We start from the raw sequence: 24,289 nt of genomic DNA on the forward strand, positions 1-24,289 counted from the left end.
TGCTTTGTTAAGACTTAAGAGTAATGTTATCAGTAAGTCAAAAAGAAGGAAAAGAAAGACCGAGAATATAATGGTAATCAACTCCAATATAAACATGGTTAAAACGAAATACTTGTCTTTGATTAGTGCAATTTGGATATAAAACAGGGTTAAAACGAAATACTTGTCTTAGATTAATGCAATTGGGTTATCTGTACTTTGCCCAAAATACAAATCATAACATAATTCCAACAAGACAAAAAGATATTTCAATTGATTAGTAGTGGCCCATATTTTTAAAGCCATCGTTGTTTTCTGTATATATGCTAAAAGCCTAAAAGCACTATATTGACGATATTATACAATCATATACGATTACAAAAGTCCATTATAATTAATGATTTTTGGAAACTTTTTCAATATGAATCACAACAAATTTCTTAATAACTCTTCAGTTTGATTTATTCTGTCATGACCATGCAATATAACTTTGTTAAAATATGTTTCTTGCCAAGCGATTTATTTGTTTATTACAAATTGTTTACTTGCAAATAAATATTCGATGTTAACTTCTTTATATAGTACTCCTTAAAAGATACCTCAAGGTGAGAAATATCAATTTAGTTTACACAAAAATTGTATAATATATTGAATTATATTATACATTAATATGAAAAAGGGTAGTTATCTTATTTTATTTTAAAATAATCAATCTGAATGGACCACTCATATCAAGCAATAATGCACCAATCTGTATATAAAAACAAAGAAAATAAATAACTAAATAATGATCAATGTGAAATGAACCACTCATTTTCTCATTAAAACTTAACAATGGTTCCGCATGTACAAAAAGAAATAAATTCAGATTTATAATAATTATAGAGCTAGGATAAAGTCTTTTAATGAATTACGTTAGTGCAGAAGAATTGATGGTATTAGGAGTTAGGACTACTTTATAGTTGATAGCCTAGGGGTTTGTTTTTGGATGGGAAGTGATTTTTATATAAATAGTATTTTTTTATATATAAAAAAACATATGTTTTGTATAGTCATACAAAACAAAGATACCATAAATATATTTTATGGGTAGTAAACATTTTGCATAAAAATTGCTATACGATTATATATTTTTTATGTACTGGATAGATGTCCTCATGATAAAACAACGATAATAATAATGACGGTGAATAGTGTAAGCCATCTGATATGAGATAATTGATATAAAATAGTAGTATTAACATTTTATGAGTAAAAAGACAAAGATTATAAATTATTTTATTAAAGGTATTTTTAGTAGATATGTGTATTACTTGTTATATGTTGATAGTTTAGTACAATAATATATTAGGTAGATTAAAGCAGCTTGGCTAGATCAATGGTAAACACTCTGGCTTTTGAAGATAGAAGTTTTGGGTTTTATTCTCATTTCATGCAAAGGTTTGAGGGCTTTTTCTATCATTTAGGTAGAAAATGAAAGCATCATCTCTACTAAGGTAAGTTCTGCATGCATCTTAACCTTCCCCATACACCGTCGAAGTATTAGGACTCAAAACCCGTAAAAACCAGCACCGAGCAAGTTTTTTTCTTTCTTTATTTTTAGTAAAGTTGTAAGTTGAGAGTAAAAAGGTAGGAAATTACTTTTTTTTAAAATATGGATAGCAGAATTGTTTTGTGCAAAATTCACTATTTATCATCAAGAATTCTTACATTTATGTGACATCTAATTTTGTAAAAATTGTAAAACAAAGGGAATGTTAGTATTTATCACACACCATCATACACATATATATTTAGTACTAGATTATTAACCCGCGTAATATGCGGGTGAACATATATGATTAATGACATGTTATTCTTTTCATGATATCAAATATTGACATGTTGAGATGAAAAATGTTGAAAATAGTGATGTTATCATTTTTAAAAAAATTATTGTATCTACTCCATATAAATAGTTAGTCTTATTTATTAACATATCTTATAATCTTAACGGTTTTATTATGTGATATCATAAATGTTTTATATACAAAATTACAATTTTAGTAATGACGGTTTTAGTTTTTATTTGTAATGTAACAAAACTACATGTATGTTTTATATTTTGTTTAATTACATACATCTATACTTTTTATAAGGAACTTATGAATTACTCGTGAATATAAGAATATATGTTGTCTTAATTGCATATGTAGTTGATTTGATTACATTGGTTAAGCTTAAAAAAAACTACTATAATTACGAAAGAACGTGAAAACCATTATCAGTCACATATTTTATTTAATATTCACTCATTCACTTACACATCCGAAAGTTACGCAGTGACATTTTTATATATAGTGACTCTATTTATTTACTTACATATGTGTAAACAAGTGCATTTAATTTTTGATAATAATGTTCTACGCATGTGTAATAACCTTACAAATGTGTGTGCATATTTTCGACAATACATAGGCGTCATTTCAAAATACAAGTAGTAAATTGAAACAAATTTAACATATAACAAACCATATATAAAAACTAATATATAATTGTTTAAACTAATATAAAAAAAGTAAATAAAAATTAAGCAATTAAGAAAATAGAAAAAAAGTATACATATTGCAAAAAAAAAAAACAATTTTAAACCATCTGAACTTGAGAAATGAAAACATAACAAGGAAAGCAAAACCAAAATAACATTAAATAATCAATCAAACCAATATAATTTGTTGTAAAATAAAAAAATATAATAATAATTAATAAACTTTGAAAAAGAGAAAAAAACGGGTGAAGGAACGTGATTGTCATTAGGTATTAATTTGGAACAACTTTAGTTATTAAAGGATTGGATTAATTATTGAATTAATCAATTATAAGATTTATTAATGTAGTAAAAATCTAAATAAGGAATATGAAGTCATCAAAGCAATCTAATGGTTATTATTTAGTTTTTGTTTTTCATCCAATGGTTGTTTTTTTAAAAGAGAATTTAGGTGGCTCTTTTATAGTTATTGAAAGATTATATTTTAGTTTAACGTTGTTGATTATACTTTCCATTTGACAGGTTAAATGCTTTAGTGCTTTACTATCCCAAACTATTAAACATGAACTATAGTAAGTCTCCAACTTCATTAACTAAGGTTTTAGCTAATTAATATATAATTAATTTTTCTAATCAAATGGCTTAAAAATCATATTAATAATAAGATTGTGACATTTTGTCAAAATCAAATAATGAAATTAAGAGAGAAGATTAAAAGAGATTAGGATATTAAAAAAACTATCAGAAAATTATTAAGAGAAATTATCGTTTCCCGTACATAATGTATTGATACTTGGAAGATGTAAATCCAGCAATTTTATATCATTAACAAAAGATTACATACAAAATGACAACTCTTTCCAAGATTTTCAATATTTTGGATCACTCTTCTACCCACCAATCCTTTATTTATTAAAGTTATACCTACATATAAAAAGAAAAGACTAAATCAGTTCCCATTTCTCTTTTTCTTTTCACAGTCCTCACTCACTGACCACCTTTTGTGGGTCTTTGTCTTCATTCTTTCCTCCTTATTCACGTGAACCTTCTCACAACACACACATCTTTCTCTTGCTCCAAGAATCTAGGTTACTAAACTCATGAACTCATCAAGTTTAACTTTGTAAGTATAGATTTATTTGAACTTTATATTCACCAATACTACTACTATTTTTTTTCAAGATCTATTTGAAAAAAAAAAACATGCCACAAGCACTAGTAACACCACTAGTCCACATTCACATTTTAGCTATTTTTTTAACTTTCATTTTGACCACTATCTCAACATCACCCTCATGTCCACCCTTCACCACCATACCGCCACCCTACCCATTCTCAACCACCCCTTTTTCCGGCCACCCATTTTTCCAAATCAAATGCTCACCACTACCGCTTTTAGCCACCATTATCATCAACAATCATAACTTCTCCATCCTCCGCTATGACCCAACCACCACCTCCCTCACCCTGGCCCTCCTCCAAACCACCACCACCACCAACTGCAACACCACCACATCCATCCCAACCCAACCAATCAACTTCTCAAACACACCATTCAAACCAGCTGACTCGTTCTGTTCAAGACTTTCTTATTTAACCCCATGTCACTTACCCACTTCTTTAAACTGTTCACATTGTCCTTGGCAATGTAAAATTACCAAAAACCCACTTCAAATCATACACTCTTGTGGATCTACACACGCTCAACATCTTTCTAAAGAAGGTTGTCAAGCTGATCTTTTGGGCTTTCTTGATAGTTTCTTGAAATTTGGGATTGAAGTTGAATATGATGTTCAAGATTCTTACTTTTCAAATTGTGAATCTTGTAAAGCCCAAAATGGTGTTTGTGGGTTTAGCCCATTTGCCCCAAACAAACCTTTTTTATGTCACAAACCACCAATTTCTTCAAACAAAAAAAGCTCAAAGTTACATATAGCTATGATGTCTATATCTATACTATTTCTATGTTTTTTTATATTTATTTTAACAAGTATGTACATTTCAAAAAAAAGAAAAAACAACTCTCTTGTTGAAGATCCGACGATGGTTTATCTCCACCGCCACCGCTCCGCTAGTCTACTACCACCGGTGTATACTTTCGAAGAGTTACAAATTTCAACTAATAATTTTGACCCGACCCGGAAAATAGGTGATGGTGGGTTTGGGTCGGTTTATACGGGTCATTTTAAAGACAACAAAGTTTTTGCTATCAAGTATTTGCATAAACAAAACCCCACATCAAATTCATTTTCAACAAAGTCTTTTTGTAACGAGATTTTGATTTTGTCGTCTTTAAACCACCCGAATTTGGTAAAATTGTATGGGTATTGTAGTGATCCGAGAGGGTTACTGTTAGTGTACGAGTTTGTACCTAATGGAACCCTCTCGGATCATTTACACCTCGAAAAGAAGAGGTGTTTAAATTGGCAACTTAGAGTTGATATAGCGTTACAAATCGCGACCGCTATAGAGTATTTGCATTTTTCGGTTGTACCACCTATTGTACATAGGGACATTACGTCTAATAATATATTCGTGGACAAGGATATGATGGTTCGGGTTGGGGATTTTGGGTTGTCTAGGTTATTAGACCCAGGGTGCGTGTGCACGGGCCCACAAGGTACCCCTGGGTATCTGGACCCAGATTATTATCGCTCTTTTCGTTTAACTGAAAAGAGCGATATTTATAGTTTTGGAGTTGTTTTATTAGAGTTAGTGACTGGGATGAAGGCGGTAGATGTGAGGAGGGATAAAAGGGAAATGGCCTTAGCTGATATGGCGGTCGCTAAGATACAGCTAGGGTTGTTGAATGAAGTGATTGATCCGCGGCTCGCCACGGTTGACGGTGGTGGTGTGGCGGCCGTGGCTGAACTTTCATTTAGGTGTGTTGCCGCGGATAAGGATGATAGGCCGGATGCTAGGGAAGTTGTGGCAGAGTTAAGGCGGATTAAAGGGCGTACACGTGGTGGTGGTACGTCGATAGTGGGTCCAGTTCGAGTGTCTAATTCGAGTAATGTTGTGGTTCCGGCCAGTTTGATGGATTGAAGCACACCTGAAAATGGGTACATGTTTATTACCTTCCGGTATTTTGTAAAATGTAATATATACTTTTCTTTTGATATATTTTAGTTTTTAGATTAGATTAGTAATGTACTCAACCAAATGAATCTAACATCGAACAAGTTCTGAAGAAAGATATGTAAATTCTGAAGCTCACGTGTATTGTTCTTGGATCTGACAAGTTTTGTTCTTTTATTTCTTGCTAGTTTATTCATGCTTTAAAACAAGATATATATATATGTAAAAAAAAAAGTACTATAGATATTTACAAATAATAGTAATATCAATGAAATTGAACTTTACAATGAAATTGTTTGTAGAGAGAGGGAGCGTATCGACTGCTCTAAAATGCTTGAAATAGGTTTATCGACACTAACTGCTTGTACCAAATTTCATGTGTTTGGGGGAGCTTTTTTCATTCTAGATTACCATGATTTTTATCGATTGAGGGCTCGTTGTTGGATATATCATTAAAACTCGAGACTTTCACTCATACTCGATACGTTTGGTTGTACAGCTAGCCTATTGTACATGAAGTCTAATAATATATATATGTGACTATGATATGATCGTGAATATAAATCAGAATGTTATTTATGAGGTGATTCACTTGAGTAGCGTCGGAACTCGAACATTGTTATACGGCGTAAAAAAATATTTTGTTTAAATTAAATGTACGAGGTAAATACATATAAGTTTTTTCTTAAGCATAATAATAAATAATTACTAATTGAAATCCAACTTTTTAAAGAAGCACAAACCCCTTTCCCGGGCTTATGAATCTTCCACCACCACTGATCCGCAGCTTGTCACAGTTGATGGCTGTGGCGGAAATTTCATTTTATTGTGTCGCGCTGGCTAGCTAAGGACGACAGACCATATCTAAAGAGGTGGTGGCGGAGCTAAGACAGGTTAATAGTGGAGACGTGGATGTGGTACAAACGTGGGGCCCATAAGGATGGCTAAATTCTAGCTGTCAATGTAGTTGTTCTTGACTAAGTGATGTGGGATTGTGGGCTGTGACTATTGAGTAGCACGCGAGTGTAATTGGACTATTGGGTGCGGTTGTAAAATTAAAATGTAACTTTTTGATAAGTCTTTACTGTTTTGGTTTGAAATGTTGATAATTATTTTTTTTATTGTCTTTGGTTATTTTTCTAAAGAAGAAAAAAGGTTAGTTAAGATAGTACAAGTTTTGAAGCATGATGTATATTCTAATTTTCACGTGTGTTGAGCTTAATTATTTGTAGTACACTGACAAGTTTTGTTTGTATGTTTTTTTATTGGAAAAATGTTAAGTAAAATATGCAGTACCTATCTTATGTAAAGCAGAGAAGGATTATGTAAAATTCAAGGAGATGTTATGTAAAATTCAGAAAAGGCTATGTATGTTTATCAAATTCAAAAGTTTAATTTGTAACTTTTTTTAAAGTGGCAATACTAAGTTTAGGTAAAGTCTGCGGTACAGATCATTTTTATTTTTCATTTTGCATGTTTGAACATGATATAGACTTATAGAGAAAGTAGTGTTTAATAATGGAAAAAGTAGACTGATTTTTAGTTTGTGTTCAAGATTTCATTAAAATTAGTTTGGTTATTATAAATTGTTCATTTAAGCCTTTAAGGTGATCCAAATGATGTGTCTGCTAGCTCGTATAAAGTATATTTTATAGTAAAATTGACAATTGACAATAATATATTTAAGTCGTACTGGATTCTAGTGACAACTAACATAATTGACAACTAATATAAATTAAGTTAAGGGAAATGATTAATCTTCCTGATCAAATAGCCTAATAATTCTTCTAACTGTGAGATGATGACATGTAGAAAAATCAGGGACAAGGTTAGAAAAGAAAATTAGTAAATATCACATGTCATCTTCTTAATGTATTAAGAAAGATTATTAGACTATTTGGTTAACAGGATTTATCATTTTCCATAAATTAAAACACACTTATTCTGTGGTTTAAGTGATGTTTAAGGATATATATGGTCATCTATATACGATGATTAGAACTTTGACTAGTTTGACGATACAAATTTTATATAAAAACAACACAAATAAATGTACTAAGAATGGCGATTGAATAGCCATCATCAAGTGTTGTATTTCTTCATGAGAAGTCTCAGGTTAAAATCTTGTTAAGACAAATATCTTAAGGATGGTCAAAGAAATTGTTGAAACGGCCATGAAAAAAATACATATTATGCCATTACATTTGAGCCAAAAAAAATGGTCCGTCCAGTAAAAACCTCTTCTGGTTGGCGATTGAATAAAGTGCATCACAATTCACAAATATCATGTGATTTGCCTAAATTAAATTAAAATTATGTAAGAAACTAGTAAGTCTAAAAGATATAACCCCTAGTCCTACGAGTATATGATTGGTTTGGGTCCTAATGATAGCGGAAAAATTCACTGAAGATGTTGGCAAATGTTTCAGAAAATCCGTACATTTTTTCATGGATTGGTTGCAACCTTGTCAATCTTTCTAGATCAAGAAATGAGTTCATTTAACGTCCATGGCTCCATGCGTCTTTCCCACAATCCCACATCTACCTGGTCTCAGGTCACGTATATACAAGATGAACACATTTGTTAGTTGTTTGATCTGTTCTTTTCAAATAACAATAATTGTACATATTAGTCACAATGATATGATGCATGAAGCAGTTACTAGCTAGCTTAGTATTTTTGACTAACGTTCATCAAGTTCATTTCTACTATGGCATAGAGCCATAGATGCAAACCGATCATAGCACAAAACAAATTTACATTGTTTTGGGCATGGAAGGTTTTTGCTGGTTTGAGGGTCAATATACTTATATGGTAGTGGAACAACTTTTGTAGTCTAACCCTGAAAATGTTTTTGTAGGTAGAGAAAAAAAAGGATACATGAATTTCAAAAGTTCAAAAAGAGGTCCTACCGGGAGTCGAACCCAGGTCGCTGGATTCAAAGTCCAGAGTGCTAACCACTACACCATAGAACCAATTGTTGATGTAAAATGCTTTTGTATGTATATATTAGATGTTTTATCTATCATCTATTTTTTTTGTATAATAGTTTGTATAAAGCTTTTGAAAAATGTAAAACAAGAAACTAAAGTTGAAGCATGTATTGTTTGGTTTTTGATTGATTACATCTATATATCCAACATAAGATCGACATTACTTGGATATATAGATGTAAACAATAGTGTGTTATGTTGCGATAAATCGACATTATTACTTGAAGAGATGGTCACACGACGCGAGTGACATTGAATCGTCTTTGTAACTCATCTCTTAACCTTGTGGTAGTAGTGAAAGAGGCGACTCACTTTTCTTAGTCTTATATGTACATTTGCTAGAAGTAATAACGCTTTCTGGCCTGGCTTTGTTTCTTACCTGATTCATATTCTTTCAGTTTAGCCTTGGACCTTAATGTCTTAATCTATTGATTAATAAGTTGGTCACCAACCAGACGTGACCAGACTTGTCATATAGACATATACCATCAACCCATCTTGGTCTGAATTTATTAAATCCGATATGGAGCCAAGTTTGGCAATGAATAATATACATATAATCTTTAGTTTTTGAGTTAATGTGGGTCCAAAATGGTCTCTCTGAATGTAAATTAACCACATAGGCATCAAATCATTCTTTAGCAATTATATATAGTGAATTGATTTTAGTGGGTCATCCAACTCTTCAATTGTTAATCAAAATCAACATTGATCATAATTGAAAATGACATTACAGATAGTTGTTAGCTCTTGCCCTACCAATATACAATGTTTCAAGATATTTTATTTCATTAGAGATAGATGTAATCTAACTAAATGACACATGAGCATAGCAAAGATCATCTTGAGTTAGCTTCACATTATTCCCATGCCTATCTCATTATCATAGGGGATCTTGGGTTAGCTTTAACATTTGATAATTCATGTAATCAATACCATTTAACCTTACACAACATAAGATCTGCTCTGGCAACTCCTCTTGCTTGTTTCCCTGATAAAAAAAAAGGAATTTGCCGATAAATATCTAAATTTGAAAAGAAAAAAAAAATAGAGAAAGAGATAGGGCAAACGTATCAAACAACCACCAAGGTGGCTTGGTGGTCAGGCGACCTAAGTTGTCACAGGTTCAAACCTCACTGGGTAACATCTTGGGCCAGGGAAAAGGTTTGGAAATGGCCACCGATGTATCCTAACTATGGTTTGTGAATCCGAGTCAAAAAGACTTGCCCTTCCCGGGTAACTTGAGCATGGAAAGCAACTCGATTTACCCGTTTATGTTTTTCAAACTAATCATAGTTTTTGTAAAAATGCCAATAAGACACTATAGTTTGGCACAATGAGTGATTTTGAAAAAGGGAAAATGGAAAGGTCGATAGGGAAAAAACCATTGTACTTACTTGAATTGTGAGGCCAAAATCCAAGATGCAGTTCTTTAGTCTCTCTTGAAATGCTTCAAATCCTTTTCTTGAAATGTAACTAAATCTGTGCATATCTAAGTCAATCTCAAGGTAGTTGTCGCCCTGAAAATTTTACACTCGTGTTACATTTTTTTCTATTACAAGAAGTACACTAGTATATCATTAGAATCAATGCTTTACTGAGTCTAATACTGCCTCCTTTACAAATAACAGGCCAACAAGGGGTGGATCCATATGGTCTTTAGACTTGAAGGTATGTTGTGTATTGTAAATATGAAAATGGATTTGCTAACCATTGCCGCAATGGCTAAGCATACGATGATTAGAAATTACTAGTCACTAATGAACACTTGATTTTCCATAACTATCAGGAAAGTTATTGTTTTCACAAATTCTAGAATTACTTATCAGTATAAAAAAGTATTGTGCTCACTATTGACTAATTCTAGTGTATATCCTGGCCACCAAGTTCAGTTTATGACTTTTGAGACTAGTATAAGCTATATTTAATCTTAAAAAATGATGAAATTCATAACCAATGTGCACAAATTTATTATTTACTATATGTAAGTATGTAACAATTTATAAGCAGTAATACTGCAGTATTGTAAAACTGGCACAATGGATGGTTGGGTAAATCGAACAGGTTCATGTCCAAAGGGTGATCTTTTTAGAAAGGGAAATAGGCCGGATTGACCCTCTGATATTTTTTTTATAAAATAGTTAGTTATGAATAAGAAATTGCTATGCATTCACCATTGTTGAGCAACTTACTTGGTAGAACTCATGTTGTGGGCGTGAGAGCACGGGTTTTTCGTTGTAAGCATTCATAATTTTCCTCTCTGTTGCATTTAACTGAAGGTCATCTACATTTACTACACGACCCAATATCTTCAACCTTTCTCGAAATGGTACTAGTGTATCTAGTGGGAAACCTTTGACTTTTTCTATTTCGTCATCAAGAATCCGCTGTGTTAGCCAACTAAATAAATAAGTGGACATGAATTGAAAAATGCAGTACTGATGTGCAATAAGATAGCAATGAATCTTACCCTCATGTTGTCTTGAAATTGGAGCGAAAGTTCCTTAGAGTAACTATCAGAAAGCTTGAAGTATAAAACAAAACTCATTCCTTCACCATTAATTTCGCCTTGGAAAAAGGCAGTAGGATATAATGGAATCTGTTAAACAAAACAAATATATAAGGTTGCAGAAGGTACAGATCAACAAAGGCAAATCGTCCGTAAACGTGTTTCCTGCAATGAACCCAGTATCCCTCACTCAGATGTGACGCCTAATACTAAGGGTATAAGTGCAAAATGGGTGGGTTGTGTAACGGGTCAAAACATGTAACCTTTAATCCCAAACGAAACGCATCGGGTTGGGTTGACCAGAACGCTTTTTGCCTAGATTTTTCAGACGAGATTAATCTGCTGAAAATGATTACAAACTTATTCTTTCAAAGCACAAAAACATTATTTGGATTAAAGATTCAGGATGTTCTGTGCACTAAAAACATACTTCAGAAACGAACTCAGGTAAATTTTGACTCCTTTTCTTTTTTGTTCTCTTTCTTTCGACATGTAAGATACTAAGATATAAAAGATATCCCAAATCACATCATTCATAAGTAAATGAGTTGAAACTTCCACCTCTATCTCAAAGCAAAGGGACAACTACAAACGAATGTGCTCGGATTCCCAACCATAAATAACTGTTGATTGTGAGAGAATGAAATACTGAATGCTTAGTAGTACCTGGATATTTACTACAAGAATTGATGGGAGTTCTCCCGAAGAAGGATCAACAGCGGGGAGTTCTACAAACCGAGCAATGTGATCAATTTTTCTCCGAGACAAAAAGACATCTACACCAAATGGATTATATGCTGCAGTGTTAGATGCATGCTCCTTCTTTTTATCCCTGTTTATCCAATGTGGCACAGAAAAGAACAATCAATATTTTAAGACACATTTTATTTAATGTGTTTGTAATATGTATTAGTTGTACATACGCCAATTATAATCTAGTTACCTAAGATAATTCTTCCCTCGTATTCTGAAAATTTCTGGTTCAACATATGACCATGAATTGAGAACTTTTTTGTCAGCTGGGCAGAAAGGTACTTGTGAACCAGCCAGCGGTCTTTCTAGATGACTCTTTGAAGAAACTATGAAAATATCAGAAATATTTTAGTTAACTTTTTGAAATCCAATAGCCAGCATGTCACTAAAGATAGAAACTGAATAGCAATGCTAATAAGTAAATACTTACATATAGTGGAGCTGGGGTTCCCGTCCTTCAACTTGAACGAAAGTCTTTGCACAAATGTTTTTCTTGTAGTTAGAGAGTTAGAACTTAGTGAGCTTCTTTTCTCAACTGATGGAACTGTATTAGCAAGAAAAGGCAAACAATTGCTAGGAATTAGTCCACCACAGTCTAACAAACCATCCTCCCTTACAGTATTGTCATCACTGGAAGACGATTTTTCATCAAGGACAAGCTTCATTTCATTAGAAGATCCATCAATTTTTGTCAGCAGGTCAACGTCTTCTGGATGCACTGAACTTCTGCGCAACTCAACGCTAGGCCTAGAGGTACTTTCAGAACCATTTGTTGACAACACGTCTGCAGGTATATGGACTTGTAAGACTAAGACAAGCTCACATGCAGATATTAACAATTTAAAAGTAATTATAGATCTTAGGCACGTAAGATTGAAGTATTAAATGATAGGTACCATCAAGAACGCTTTGGAAATCATCATCGCTGCAATCAGATTCAAGTACTGCAGCAGAATCAAACCACAACTCATCAGAGGTCCCTGCTAATGTCAAAAGCAAAAATTCAGATAAGGTAAGTATAAGGAAGTCTGATGCTTTGCTCTTTAAGAAAACCAAAATCTTAAGCATGAACAAATTACACAAGACAGAAGCTGTATAAGTCAACTCCTATGTCGAAATGAAAGAGTTCAGAAAAGATAAACCTATTTGCATATCAACAAAGGTCGTAACAAGAGACCTCATTATACTATTAAGTTAGTCGGATCAGTAGCTGACAGAGTTTTCAGTTAATCAAAGTTATACGAAGTGTCTTGGTGCGATGAGCAGATTACTCATTGAAGCCTGGCCAAATTGATCATTGAGCACGAATCTCTTATTTTATAAGAACATGTACATCCAGTATTACAAACCAGTATACTCTAAGCATTGCCTCATAGAACAAAATCTTACTCATAATTGCGGTATAAGTTATTGTTTTTAGTTTTAATATTGTAGTCCTTTTCAGAATAATCGTGATTATGTTCATATTTAGGCTGCCAATCTAAAAGCTGTCACAGACTCACAGGCAAATCTGAATTTCAGCGTCCTGGAAGCTAAAAGCTAAAGCCTGTGCACTTTGATCGTTCAGTCAGCCATTCTGCTGGGTAGGCTTTACACTGAATAACCAAACTTCTGAAATACACCTCTTTCTTTTTTTTTTAGATTAAGCATCTATGAGTAACATATATACCTTACATTATAGATATGTCAACACACATTAAGTAAAACAACTCGGAAGTCTTCCTGAAAGCAGTCTCTCGGGTAGATGACTGTCAACATCCCACCTCTCACATACCTCACTCTTTGTGGGATTGGGTATCGTTGTTACTATCTTTTTTGAACGGATTGTTATTATAGATTTACTAAAACAATTGATAGTATTTTCTTACAAAATAATTGGGTATCATTGTTGTTGTAGTACATTAGTTAAATACATTTTTACAAAACAACTGTTTGCCATGCTTTTCGACTAGCTACGGACATCTACAACTAGTACAGTATACATCTTGGAGTTAAGCCTGAAAACTGAATTTACACAAACTGAATGAGTAAACAGTTGGATCACTAAAACAGAACACAGTGCACAGTTCATAGCTCACAAAGTTACACATATTTAATGTTTGTATTCAAGTTTCTTCGGTTTTAAAATTCTTTAGAAAAACATAGAGTACAAATTACCCAATCCAGAAAAGAACCACCCTTGGAGCTCTAGTTTATATTGGCCTGCGGGCCTGGGCCCTTTTTACACAATAATTTTAGTGTAATTTAATACTCGTATAAGTTACATGTAAATTTGTTTATGAACCTCATCATTTATCCAATAAGCCTTTGATAATTTTTGATGATAAATCCACTCTACAAAAAATTCCCTCTTAGGATATAACTAAGAATCATCATTTTTATCAAGCCATTAGGTGTAACTAAAATACTAAATCATCTTTTGTTGGGCATATATATCTCACTTCTTCCATACCCGTTTATGTTGTGATTGGATACTGTGTGCCAAAAGGGTTTGTTAATAAGAAATTCATCATACTACAATTAACAAGACCTGAAATATTGCTCTCTCAAGATTTTAATATTGAACAAACTAAATTATCTTAGAAATAACTAGAAGGGTACCGTGCAATATGGTGGTGGTGGTGGTGTTGGCGTGCAGCGGTAGTGGCGGTGGGGCCGGTGACGATGGCCGAAGCGATTGGTGGTGGCGGCGGCGATTGACGGTTTCAGCAAATTGGTACAATTAGTTCTCACAATTTTACATGAATTTTTATGTGTGGTTTTGGTAGACAAGAAACGAATGAAAAATTAAAATGTGGATAAAAAAATTGCTTAAATTCTTAAAAGGAGGAGGGATACTGGGATAGTTCTTTTTATAAAGTGGTATAGGCAATTTGAATACACATTAAATCAAACTATTGATAATACAATTAACTTGAGCTTAATCATATAAATATCGGATAAAGATCCCTTCAAGTTATCCCAACTTGAAATGTAAAGTCAGGAGGATCTTGACTCTCTTGAGATCTTTTTTACTTTACTACCTCAAGTTACTATTAACTTGTGAGAATTTTTACCCATAGATATTGCTATAAAAAAGAATCATGCATGATGCATACAAGTATACTAACTATAAAAAATTTTATGATTAAATAAAATATCATTTTTGCCCTTGTGTTTAAGGCAGTTTCGCCTGGAAATATGTAATATAATAGACAAAAATGTAAATTATAAATGTAATTATGTTAGTGGATAATCATTTTAGGACAAACAATCTTGATAATTAAATAGGACTTCATTAATCATGAGACTACGCTAGCTAATAAAATGTCTATGAACATACATATGATATCGACATAAACATAGATATGAAATTGTAATTTTGATGATTTAAAGTAATAGTTACCAGATGGTTCAACTTTCGGTTGATCAGACAAAAGTAGCAGCGAACGACGTCGTTTAGGAGCTTTCTTCCGATTCCTAAACTTCTTCGTTGACGAGTTTCGGAGGCAAGTCCCCGGGAATGATAAGCAAGCTCCCATCTCCGGTGACCGGCTTATATAGTGAGTTACTGATCACAACATATGTATTGAGAGATTATGAAAAGAGATAGTTTGAAGGATGGGCGTGAAAATGTGAAAATATATATAAATACATGCATGTGTGTGATTGTACTCTACCTATATATCTAACCAATCAGATTTTTTTTAGATTTTCAATATTAAACTTAAAATTTTAATATTGATTTTAAGTTTATCTCTAAAATATCTCTTTTATCTATTATATATTTACTTAAAATAATTATAATATTTTTTCTCTCTACTCAAATCTTAGTCAATCATTTTTTTCTCTCTTTTCCATAAATTATTTTATTCTTCTAATTCATTCAAAATCTTTTATCTCAAAAAACGTACATCGATAAATTATAAACATTATATGGGCATGCTATTTCATTAGAGTGGTCATTTGATATACGGCTAAAGGGTGGAGCCCGTCAGATTGATCACCCCATCACCGCCGCCGCCTCCATTACATCACCACCCCACAGTCACCTCTATTACCGCCGTAACACACAGATACTGTTCTCGTATTGTTGAAAATGAAAGAAATTTAGTAACTTTAGTCTAATACAGGGTATTAATAGAATACTAGCTAGTAGCATATATCTTACGTTCGGTTTATATATCTTACTTGATTGCTTAAATAAAGAGACAAAATATAACTGGTTAACTTTTCAATATTATCTCAAGACTGAAAGGGGGGATAAGTAAATATTTTGTAATACAGTAATATTTTAGTTAATCAAGCATATATCAAAAATACACATAAAACGTTAATAATTAGAACGAATTGCATTTTTGGTCCTTGTGTTATCACACTTTTTGCAAGTTTGATATAAACATGTGCAAAGTCACAAAACGCATCCCTGTCATATCACACCTATTACAATTTTGGTCCAATAGTAACATTCCGTTTATTTTTACCATTAAAAACATCATATGCCTCTTACGTAAAGACTAATGCTGTCTTTTCATATAAACAATGACTATTTCTGCGACTAACCAAAATACGTATCTCATCACCCTCCTCATCATCATCAAACATACACAAACATACCAAAAATGCAATATATAAGAACTAAAACCCCCTTATATATTTAGTTTTATATACAGTCGTCGTATTCTTTCTTCCGCCATCTCTATAACAAGTGTCGCCAATTTAATAAGAACTAAAACCCCTTTCGCAAATCACTTTTCAATTCCCACATTTATCATTTATTACTCATTATTTCCTTATGATCAAAACTAATTTCTTTGATTTCTTATTGAATGAACCAAGTTGCACTTCTTCGAGATAGGTACAGTGGTTGTACTGTTGTAGCAGAAGATCCTCGATTTTGATGAAAACAGTATGATGAAGCAGATAGTGCGAAGACGGTTGGTTTCTTGGGTCGTTAACGCCGACTGATTTGTAAGTTAGAATCGGTCACCACTTCACCACCATCCACCGTAAACTGCCACCGACACCCAGTCTCCCATATCTCGGTCACCTCTCCATCGCCACACCGTATCTCCGGATCTATATCTATATCTATACTAACCATTGTTCCATATCTATATCTATATCTTAAATAGATCATCGTCTCAGAAGATCAAGGTGAAGAAGATAATAGTCTATCCATGATGAAGAATAACTGTTACTACTCCGATAAGAAGATCCGATTACTACTCCATTGCTCACCCCTTTCATTCGGACTATATATTTATTATTATTATTTAGATGATTTATTTATCATGTTTAGATTACTTACTTTATTTTTGAATCATTAGCTAAATCATTACATCTAATTTTATTTTTTTATACAAATGGATTTTGTACTTGTGTCTGATTCATATAAAGAGGGACAATCTATAATAGAGCCCTGCTATAGTTGTTGGGTTTTGTAAATGGATTTTGTATTTATGTTTAATAATAATAATATTGATGAGATATGTATCTTGGTTGGTTGCAGAAATAGTCATCGTTTATATGAAAACATAGTATTACCCCTCACGCGAGAAGCACATGATGTTTTTAATGTTAAAATAAACGGAACGTTACTGTTGCACTAAAATTGCAACATGTGTGATATGACAGGGATGCGTTTCGTGACTTTATACATGTTTGCATCAAACTTGCAAAATATGTGATAACACAAGGACCAAAAATGCAATTCGTTCTAATAATTAAATCAGTTAACATTTTCTTTCTTTTTTTAAATGTGATTTGAATCACAACTATAGCTCACCGTACAAAATGAGTGTCATTCAGTAAATTAAGTTGTTTTAACTGAATCTCCATTACAATTTAATGATTTCTTGAAAGAAAAAAACTTAGATGCATATATGATGTATCAGCAACTCGAATTCACATCTAGTAGCTTCTCACCTCAAGATTCACCCTTAGTTAATTAGGCATTATAACATATGTTTTAATAGTTGAATAATTATGTTAATTCAACATTGTTTATAACTTATAAGTTATTTATAAATTTTAAACCAATGTATTACTACTCAAAGTATTCATAAAACTTATTAGCTGTAAATCTATAATAAACAAATAGTAGTATGTGTTGATCGACATGGTATCCAGTAGTGCTCGCGCCACGTTGGGCTGAAGATTATTTGAAAAGTGTCACTTTGTACGTAAGTCGGGACCGACTGCCTGGCTTATAGTAGTTGCGTACAGTTTTGTTTCTCTTTTCGCTATTGGACAAGCAGCAGGTCTTAGTTGACTAAACACAATTTATTTTTAAGGAAAATATTAAGAGTATATATTTTACCTCCCAAAAATATGATACGTACTTGTCAAATCTTCAGTTTTTAACTTAGATCATAAAATTTTTATTTGTATCATATAGCCCTTATTAAAAATATATGGACGAATTTTATTTAAAATATACTTTTCGTTTTATAACTTTCATCAACTATATATAAGACAAATATAGGTATTTAAGGTCAAATTAAGTTGATATATTTGGGCAAATGAGATTAACTCGAAAATATCGCCATTGGGGTGTTAGTCTAGTGGTCGGTTTTCCACAAAGTGGTTTCCTCCTGGGGGTTTAAGGTTCGAATCTTGTTACATGCAAATGTGGTAAGCAGACCTTAGCAATGCTATAATCATCTAACACATAGAGAATAAACCCTTAAGGTATTGCCAGGAGTCGAACCAGCATGGACGCATCCGCGTCATTCATCTTTCCTCTTATAAGACTTTTATTTTAATAAAGATGTCATAAACCTCAGATGATTAATAGAGATCCTAATTATTTATTGGAATAAAATGATTTTTTATAATGTAATAGTTAATATTATTTATACATCATTATATCGATAACAAACATTACATACATTTTTTTTAATATATTTTTTGTTATAAAGTTGTTAATTAAAATACTTCAATTGAACACGAGTTTATTAGCTAGTATATAACAAAGTAAATATCTCCCTACGACTTGTTTCAAATGTCTTAGTTTAACTTTTTAAATCTTTAATTTTCAATTTGACCGTATATATATATATATATATATATGACAAAGGAGCGTGTTAGTGACATAAGAGTAAGTAAACAGATCAAAATCCCGAGACTCTCAGTCATATATATATATATATATGTTTGTATCATATAACCATTGATATAAGTGTATGAGATTTAAATATACTTTTCATCAATTTATAAAACTAAATGTCAAATAACACACTTAAAATATTAATATCCTACTGTAACTTTGCTCTCCGGCCAGTCTCACCTGTTATTATTTATAACTTCACTGCATTTGTTTAGTTGAGATTTGACAACATGAAGAATGAAAGTTTAACCACCATTTGACTAACAAATTTGATTTTGGCCAAGGTGACGTGAAACATGATCAAAGGTGTAAATTTTCTATGTTTGTTAAGAAAATAAAGACGATAACCACAAGGATAGTTTTATACAATGACATTGAAAATTTGAGACCAGTTGGATTCACTCGATCAATTCAGTAAAAACGTCAATCATTTTTTATGTGCGGTACTACTAACTTGGACGATTCTATAGCTTTTCAAAAAGGTAATAACTTTAAAATATATATATATATATCGCGCCCCATATCGCGACCTCCTTATTTAGTTATTTGACCATCTACTTTTTGAAGCGAGAGTCGTTGTAAAAAGTTTTGCCACATCAGCTTTCCACTACCACCGCCTTAATTGGTTTGACCGGTTTAAATTCGGTTATTGCAACGAGGGTCGCTGCAATAAGTTAAGTGGGACTCGTTTTCGGAATAAAAGCTATCCACCAGCTAAGTTGGAATTTGTTCGTCGTTTGATTAACACATAACCAAGTTGCAATGTTGTACTTTTGGCCCAGTTGAACAATTCTTCGTGTGAATCGAACACCTAAAATAGTTATTTTTTAAATTATCATTAAATTGTATACTTATAAATATCTAACATTTTACATATGCAATCAATTTATCAACGAAACACATATTAAATAGTACTAAAATATAAATTGTTTAATGATATTTGGTATAAAAAAATAAAGTGATTTCTTTTAATGCAAGTATTCTTTATATTTAGTGGGAAAATAGGTGATTTTAAAAGTTAACAAGGATACATGATCGGTGTGAAAAACCCTAGCGCCGTAGTCAAAATGAGGGGCCGCCTCTGGTATCTCAAATTCTTCATCAGGTTCTTCTAAGTGAAGCTCAAAACCTTCCACACCCATTTCGCCCCATATACTTTCAAAATCCATCTGAAATATATATACATATACATAAACAGTATGAAAAATTTAATAAACATATCTATATATGAGGATATATTCCCTATAACTTGATGGTAGTAATTTGTCTACAATAATATCTTTACAAAATTTAAAATATCTATCATTTTAAAACCTCTAAGTTTACTACTGCTAACATATTTGAGAGCCAACTTTTCCCAAACTATTATTTAGAATCTTTATTATTTAAATATTATTTTGGTTCATGATAGATATCCATCTATGCCCTTTATTTTGGTTCATGGTAGATAGCCAATAACTACACTTCTATATTTAAACATATATTTAAACAATCCGTACATCACGGGTATTATAACTAGTATATATATATATACCTACTATATTTAAACATATATACATATACCTGAAAGCAAAAACGATATTAAAAATTAAATAAAGCATACATATATAAACCTACTATATATATACATTGAAAAATTAATATATATATATATATATACCTGATGCAAACTTAAAATGAATGTGTGAAACGAATGCGAAAACAAAGTATGAAAATGACAAAGCGAAGCCAAGCGCTTTACATATATAGAAATCCTGTGCACTGTGAACTTGATGGTCAATAGTGTACGGGTATGTACGAGAGGTTTTTACAACGACGGTCGCTGCAATAAGTGTGCTCAAGTTACCATAAATATATACCGGGCATTATTGACTTTTTCAAACCGGGTACATCATGTTTTGTGAGTGTCTACCAGCTACCACAGTCCATTAATTTTTTCATTTGTTTCATAGAAACTTTTAATTTTGGCCGGTTATTTAAAAATTTTAGTGTTTTTATACTCCGTATAAATGATAACATTTAAATCTGTAAATAAAAACTAATTTGATACTCGTATATTAGATTTATACTTGTTATGAAATTCGGGGATGGTTATCTAAAACATGACTAAATGTTACACATTAACGTAATATTATTCGTATAGTTTGGGTGATCCCGTAATTAGTCAGGATATCGCATGGAATAGTAGTACGTTAATGTGAAATCTGCCCGAATATATACTGTTAGATTTTTAAGGTTATTATTATTTTTGTATGTTTGATGCAAATTGCAAAATAATTAAATGTTCGAGATGAAGTTAAGACCAGGGCTAAAAGCTAAGACCAAGACCAAGTCTAGAGATCGAATGATTTACTAGTCTTTATTTATGGGTATGCATTTTTTAGAAATGTGATTTAGTGTGCAGATCAATTACTCAAAAAAAAAATTATAAAAAATTTATAAAAAAATGAAACTATTTGTACATTATGAGATTTTTCTTAGGCCACTCGTAACACGTAGGGAGGGACTAGTGATTAGGGCGGCGACCAAGTGAAACACCCCTTTGAGTGGTGAAAGAAGTGGTGGATTGGTGGTCATTCAACTAGTTTCTTAAGGCGTTGAAAATTCAGACTGGTTAGAGAATTACTGATGTCCGGTTTCTTCCCGGCCACCTCTCACCTTTTATTGCTTTTCAATACTAACATAGTAAGTTAGTAAATTATCGTATTACTTTACTCCATATTAAGTTACAAGCTAATCTTCAAGTGAATAGCGAAGTCTGCAATCTCATTCTTTTTCAAATCAAATATATACTAAATACTACATTCAAACAATTGGAATTGAAGTCTAATTTATTCCAAATTGCCTACTTTTTTTTTTCTCCAAAGATGTGGATTATTTACACGCAACAGTGGATCTAGCTTATGTTGTTTTAACCGGGTCCATGCTAGAGAGCTCCCTCACCCTCAATACTTAGTAGGAGGAGAAATATCCCAACTAAACGCCGAAAAGCACGACATTTAATTGAGATAAAACCCTGTGCATGACTCAAACCTGCTTCACTGAGATACTTTATTGTGAAATTCCTTGAAATGTCTTTCTCATGTCTCAAACTTGAAATTTTCATCATGTAAAGTTGATGCTCAACTTTGCATGCTATAATTTGACTCATTTCAGCCTACATTGTACCCTTACATATAGCTTCCTATTACATCAAAAATTATAGCACCATCGATAAAGATGTGAATGAAGTAAAAAGATAATTTCCACGAATAAAGAGTGACAAAAATAGCATGGATTTGAATGACAAGCCATTATTCGTCATGTGAAGTATAGTACAATTGTATTATTTGGCATAACACAATAATTGTTGGTATACATGGCCAGCCAAGTAGTACCAAAATAGTAATCTATCAATATCAGTGGAGGACCTACATCTACCCAAGCATGCCTGATTTTGAGGACTTAAATTACAACATTTTAGCACGGAGCCCACTCATATCTTATCTGTATTATAATTGTAAAGTGATGATATAATTTGTATATGTCAAGATAAATTACAAAGGAAGTGACGTACCACATAATTTAATAAATCTATAAAAATGCATGTTTATAACATATTGTACAAATATTCAATGTATCACTTCCCAATTATAAAAGGTAACGATGACATACATAATAATCAAGATATTTAATGACACCTAATAATTAGAAGGACTTGATGACAATGGCAGTATGGTACATATATGATGGGACTAAGTTACGATATTATACAGTCTAATGGTACACATGTTTGACCAGATTAAACATTAGGAAATAATAGACCTTATTAAAAAAAATGAATAATCCTTTTAAACTAATAGCTTAAAAATCATTCTAATTTTTTAATCATAACATGTGAAAAAATCAGAGGGTCAAAATTAGAAAAAGATAATTATTAGATATCACATGTTACCTTTTATAGTTTTAAGGTGATGTTTAGGCTAATCATCTTAACTAAATGACCTAAAATTCCTCCTAATTATAAGATGATGACAAGTGACAAAATCAAACAATAAGATTAGAAAATATAATAAGTGGGTTACACTTGTTATATTTTAAGATTGTTAGAACGATTATTAGGCTAATTTAAAGAGGATATATCATTTCCCAAAAATTTATTTTAGTAATCATTCTAATATTGATTACATGACAAAATGTAATTTATTTATAGTTTATTTTAATTTCATTATTTAATTTTATCAAATATCATAATCAAATTATTAGAAGTATTATTAGACTAATTTTTTAAGAGAATGTATCATTTATTTAAATATTTTATAGTGTAAAAATATATTAGGAGTCATATATATATAACTTTTTTTTTCCAAATATACAAATAGTTTATAACATTTAAAAAATAAATTAAATTATTAAATATACAAATTTAAATGTAAAATATATAAGTAAATTTTTTTTTACAAGATTATATTTTTAAAACATTGAACACATATATTGTATTTCATCTTTTAAAATGTTTTTTTTTAGATAATATTTCATATTTTGAATTTTTTATTTAATTAAATGATGAAAATTAAAGAAATATCTTCCTAAGTTTAATTTATTTATAATTAAATTAAATAATGACAAAAGTGATAATCAATTTGATGAAATCGAGAGATGTGATTGGTCAATAAGTTATTAGTTCAACTATATTTTTTTTCCCGAAGTGAGTTTCGATTTAGATGTATTGAATGCAATTTTAACCAAATATTTATGGACCTACAACAGTCCAACTCCATTCTCATGAAAAATACTTTTGAGACGAGAACTCCAAAGCTCGAACCCGAGACCTTGGGTAAACTCACCTCCAGGGTCCATATAATGTATTTAGAATATATCTCTGGCCAATGAGGTTTAAACTAGTGGTTAGTTTAACCATCTTTTAGTATATATTAACACTAAAATAACATTAAGAGGGTGTTTGGGGTTACGTTTTGAGCTTATTATTTGATTATTGCGAATGTAAAACACACATAATATAAAAAAAGTTTTTGGATGAAAAAGTGATTATCTACTATGAAAATGCAGTTTAAAAGTTTTTCAAACGCAATTTTAAAAAGGCAAAATCTATTTTAAAGACGCATAATTTATTTTGAAAACGCAACACCAAATACCCCTAAGATTATGATACCTAATACATTTTTTTTATTTTAAATCTGCCACTGGAACATTAACATTTCTCTTACAAGTCACAAGTTACAAGTTACACCCAGTCGATCTTTGCAAGGTGGGGAAAATGGAAATGCCCCTATTCATCTTGGGCCAGGCCGTGGAAACATATTTCAAGTCCATTGTGAAGCGGTGAAGCACTGAAGCCTCTAAACCTAAAAAGGTAAGG

General features: G+C 31.7%; 2 protein-coding genes and 1 non-coding gene across 4 annotated transcripts; 1 reads left to right on the top strand and 2 right to left on the bottom strand.

Moving 5' to 3' along the window:
* The first annotated feature begins 3,509 nt into the window (after nucleotides 1–3,509).
* On the top strand, nucleotides 3,510–5,761 carry LOC122598334 (LEAF RUST 10 DISEASE-RESISTANCE LOCUS RECEPTOR-LIKE PROTEIN KINASE-like 1.5). Its single transcript, XM_043770928.1, has one exon. The coding sequence runs from the start codon at nucleotides 3,710–3,712 to the stop codon at nucleotides 5,549–5,551; it is 1,842 nt and encodes a 613-aa protein (XP_043626863.1). The 5' UTR covers nucleotides 3,510–3,709; the 3' UTR covers nucleotides 5,552–5,761.
* A 2,727-nt stretch (nucleotides 5,762–8,488) lies between these two features.
* Nucleotides 8,489–8,560, bottom strand: TRNAQ-UUG. Its single transcript has one exon. It is a non-coding gene; the product is annotated as a tRNA-Gln (tRNA).
* Nucleotides 8,561–9,267: 707 nt separating this feature from the next.
* LOC122595808 lies at nucleotides 9,268–15,449 on the bottom strand. 2 transcript variants are annotated; one of them, XM_043768257.1, is made up of 9 exons: nucleotides 15,226–15,449; nucleotides 12,737–12,820; nucleotides 12,271–12,624; nucleotides 12,031–12,166; nucleotides 11,754–11,919; nucleotides 11,049–11,177; nucleotides 10,771–10,965; nucleotides 9,976–10,098; nucleotides 9,268–9,569 (listed from the first exon to the last, which is right to left on the bottom strand). In XM_043768257.1, exons 1-9 carry the CDS (start codon nucleotides 15,359–15,361, stop codon nucleotides 9,462–9,464), a joined length of 1,431 nt encoding a protein of 476 aa, XP_043624192.1. In that variant the 5' UTR covers nucleotides 15,362–15,449; the 3' UTR covers nucleotides 9,268–9,461. The 2 variants fall into 2 exon arrangements, with proteins under 2 accessions (XP_043624192.1, XP_043624191.1); XM_043768256.1 differs by having other exon boundaries at nucleotides 12,737–12,823.
* Between the last annotated feature and the right edge of the window lie 8,840 nt (nucleotides 15,450–24,289).

Source organism: Erigeron canadensis, chromosome 4, assembly GCF_010389155.1.
Source record: "Erigeron canadensis isolate Cc75 chromosome 4, C_canadensis_v1, whole genome shotgun sequence".
Lineage (NCBI taxonomy): Eukaryota > Viridiplantae > Streptophyta > Magnoliopsida > Asterales > Asteraceae > Erigeron > Erigeron canadensis.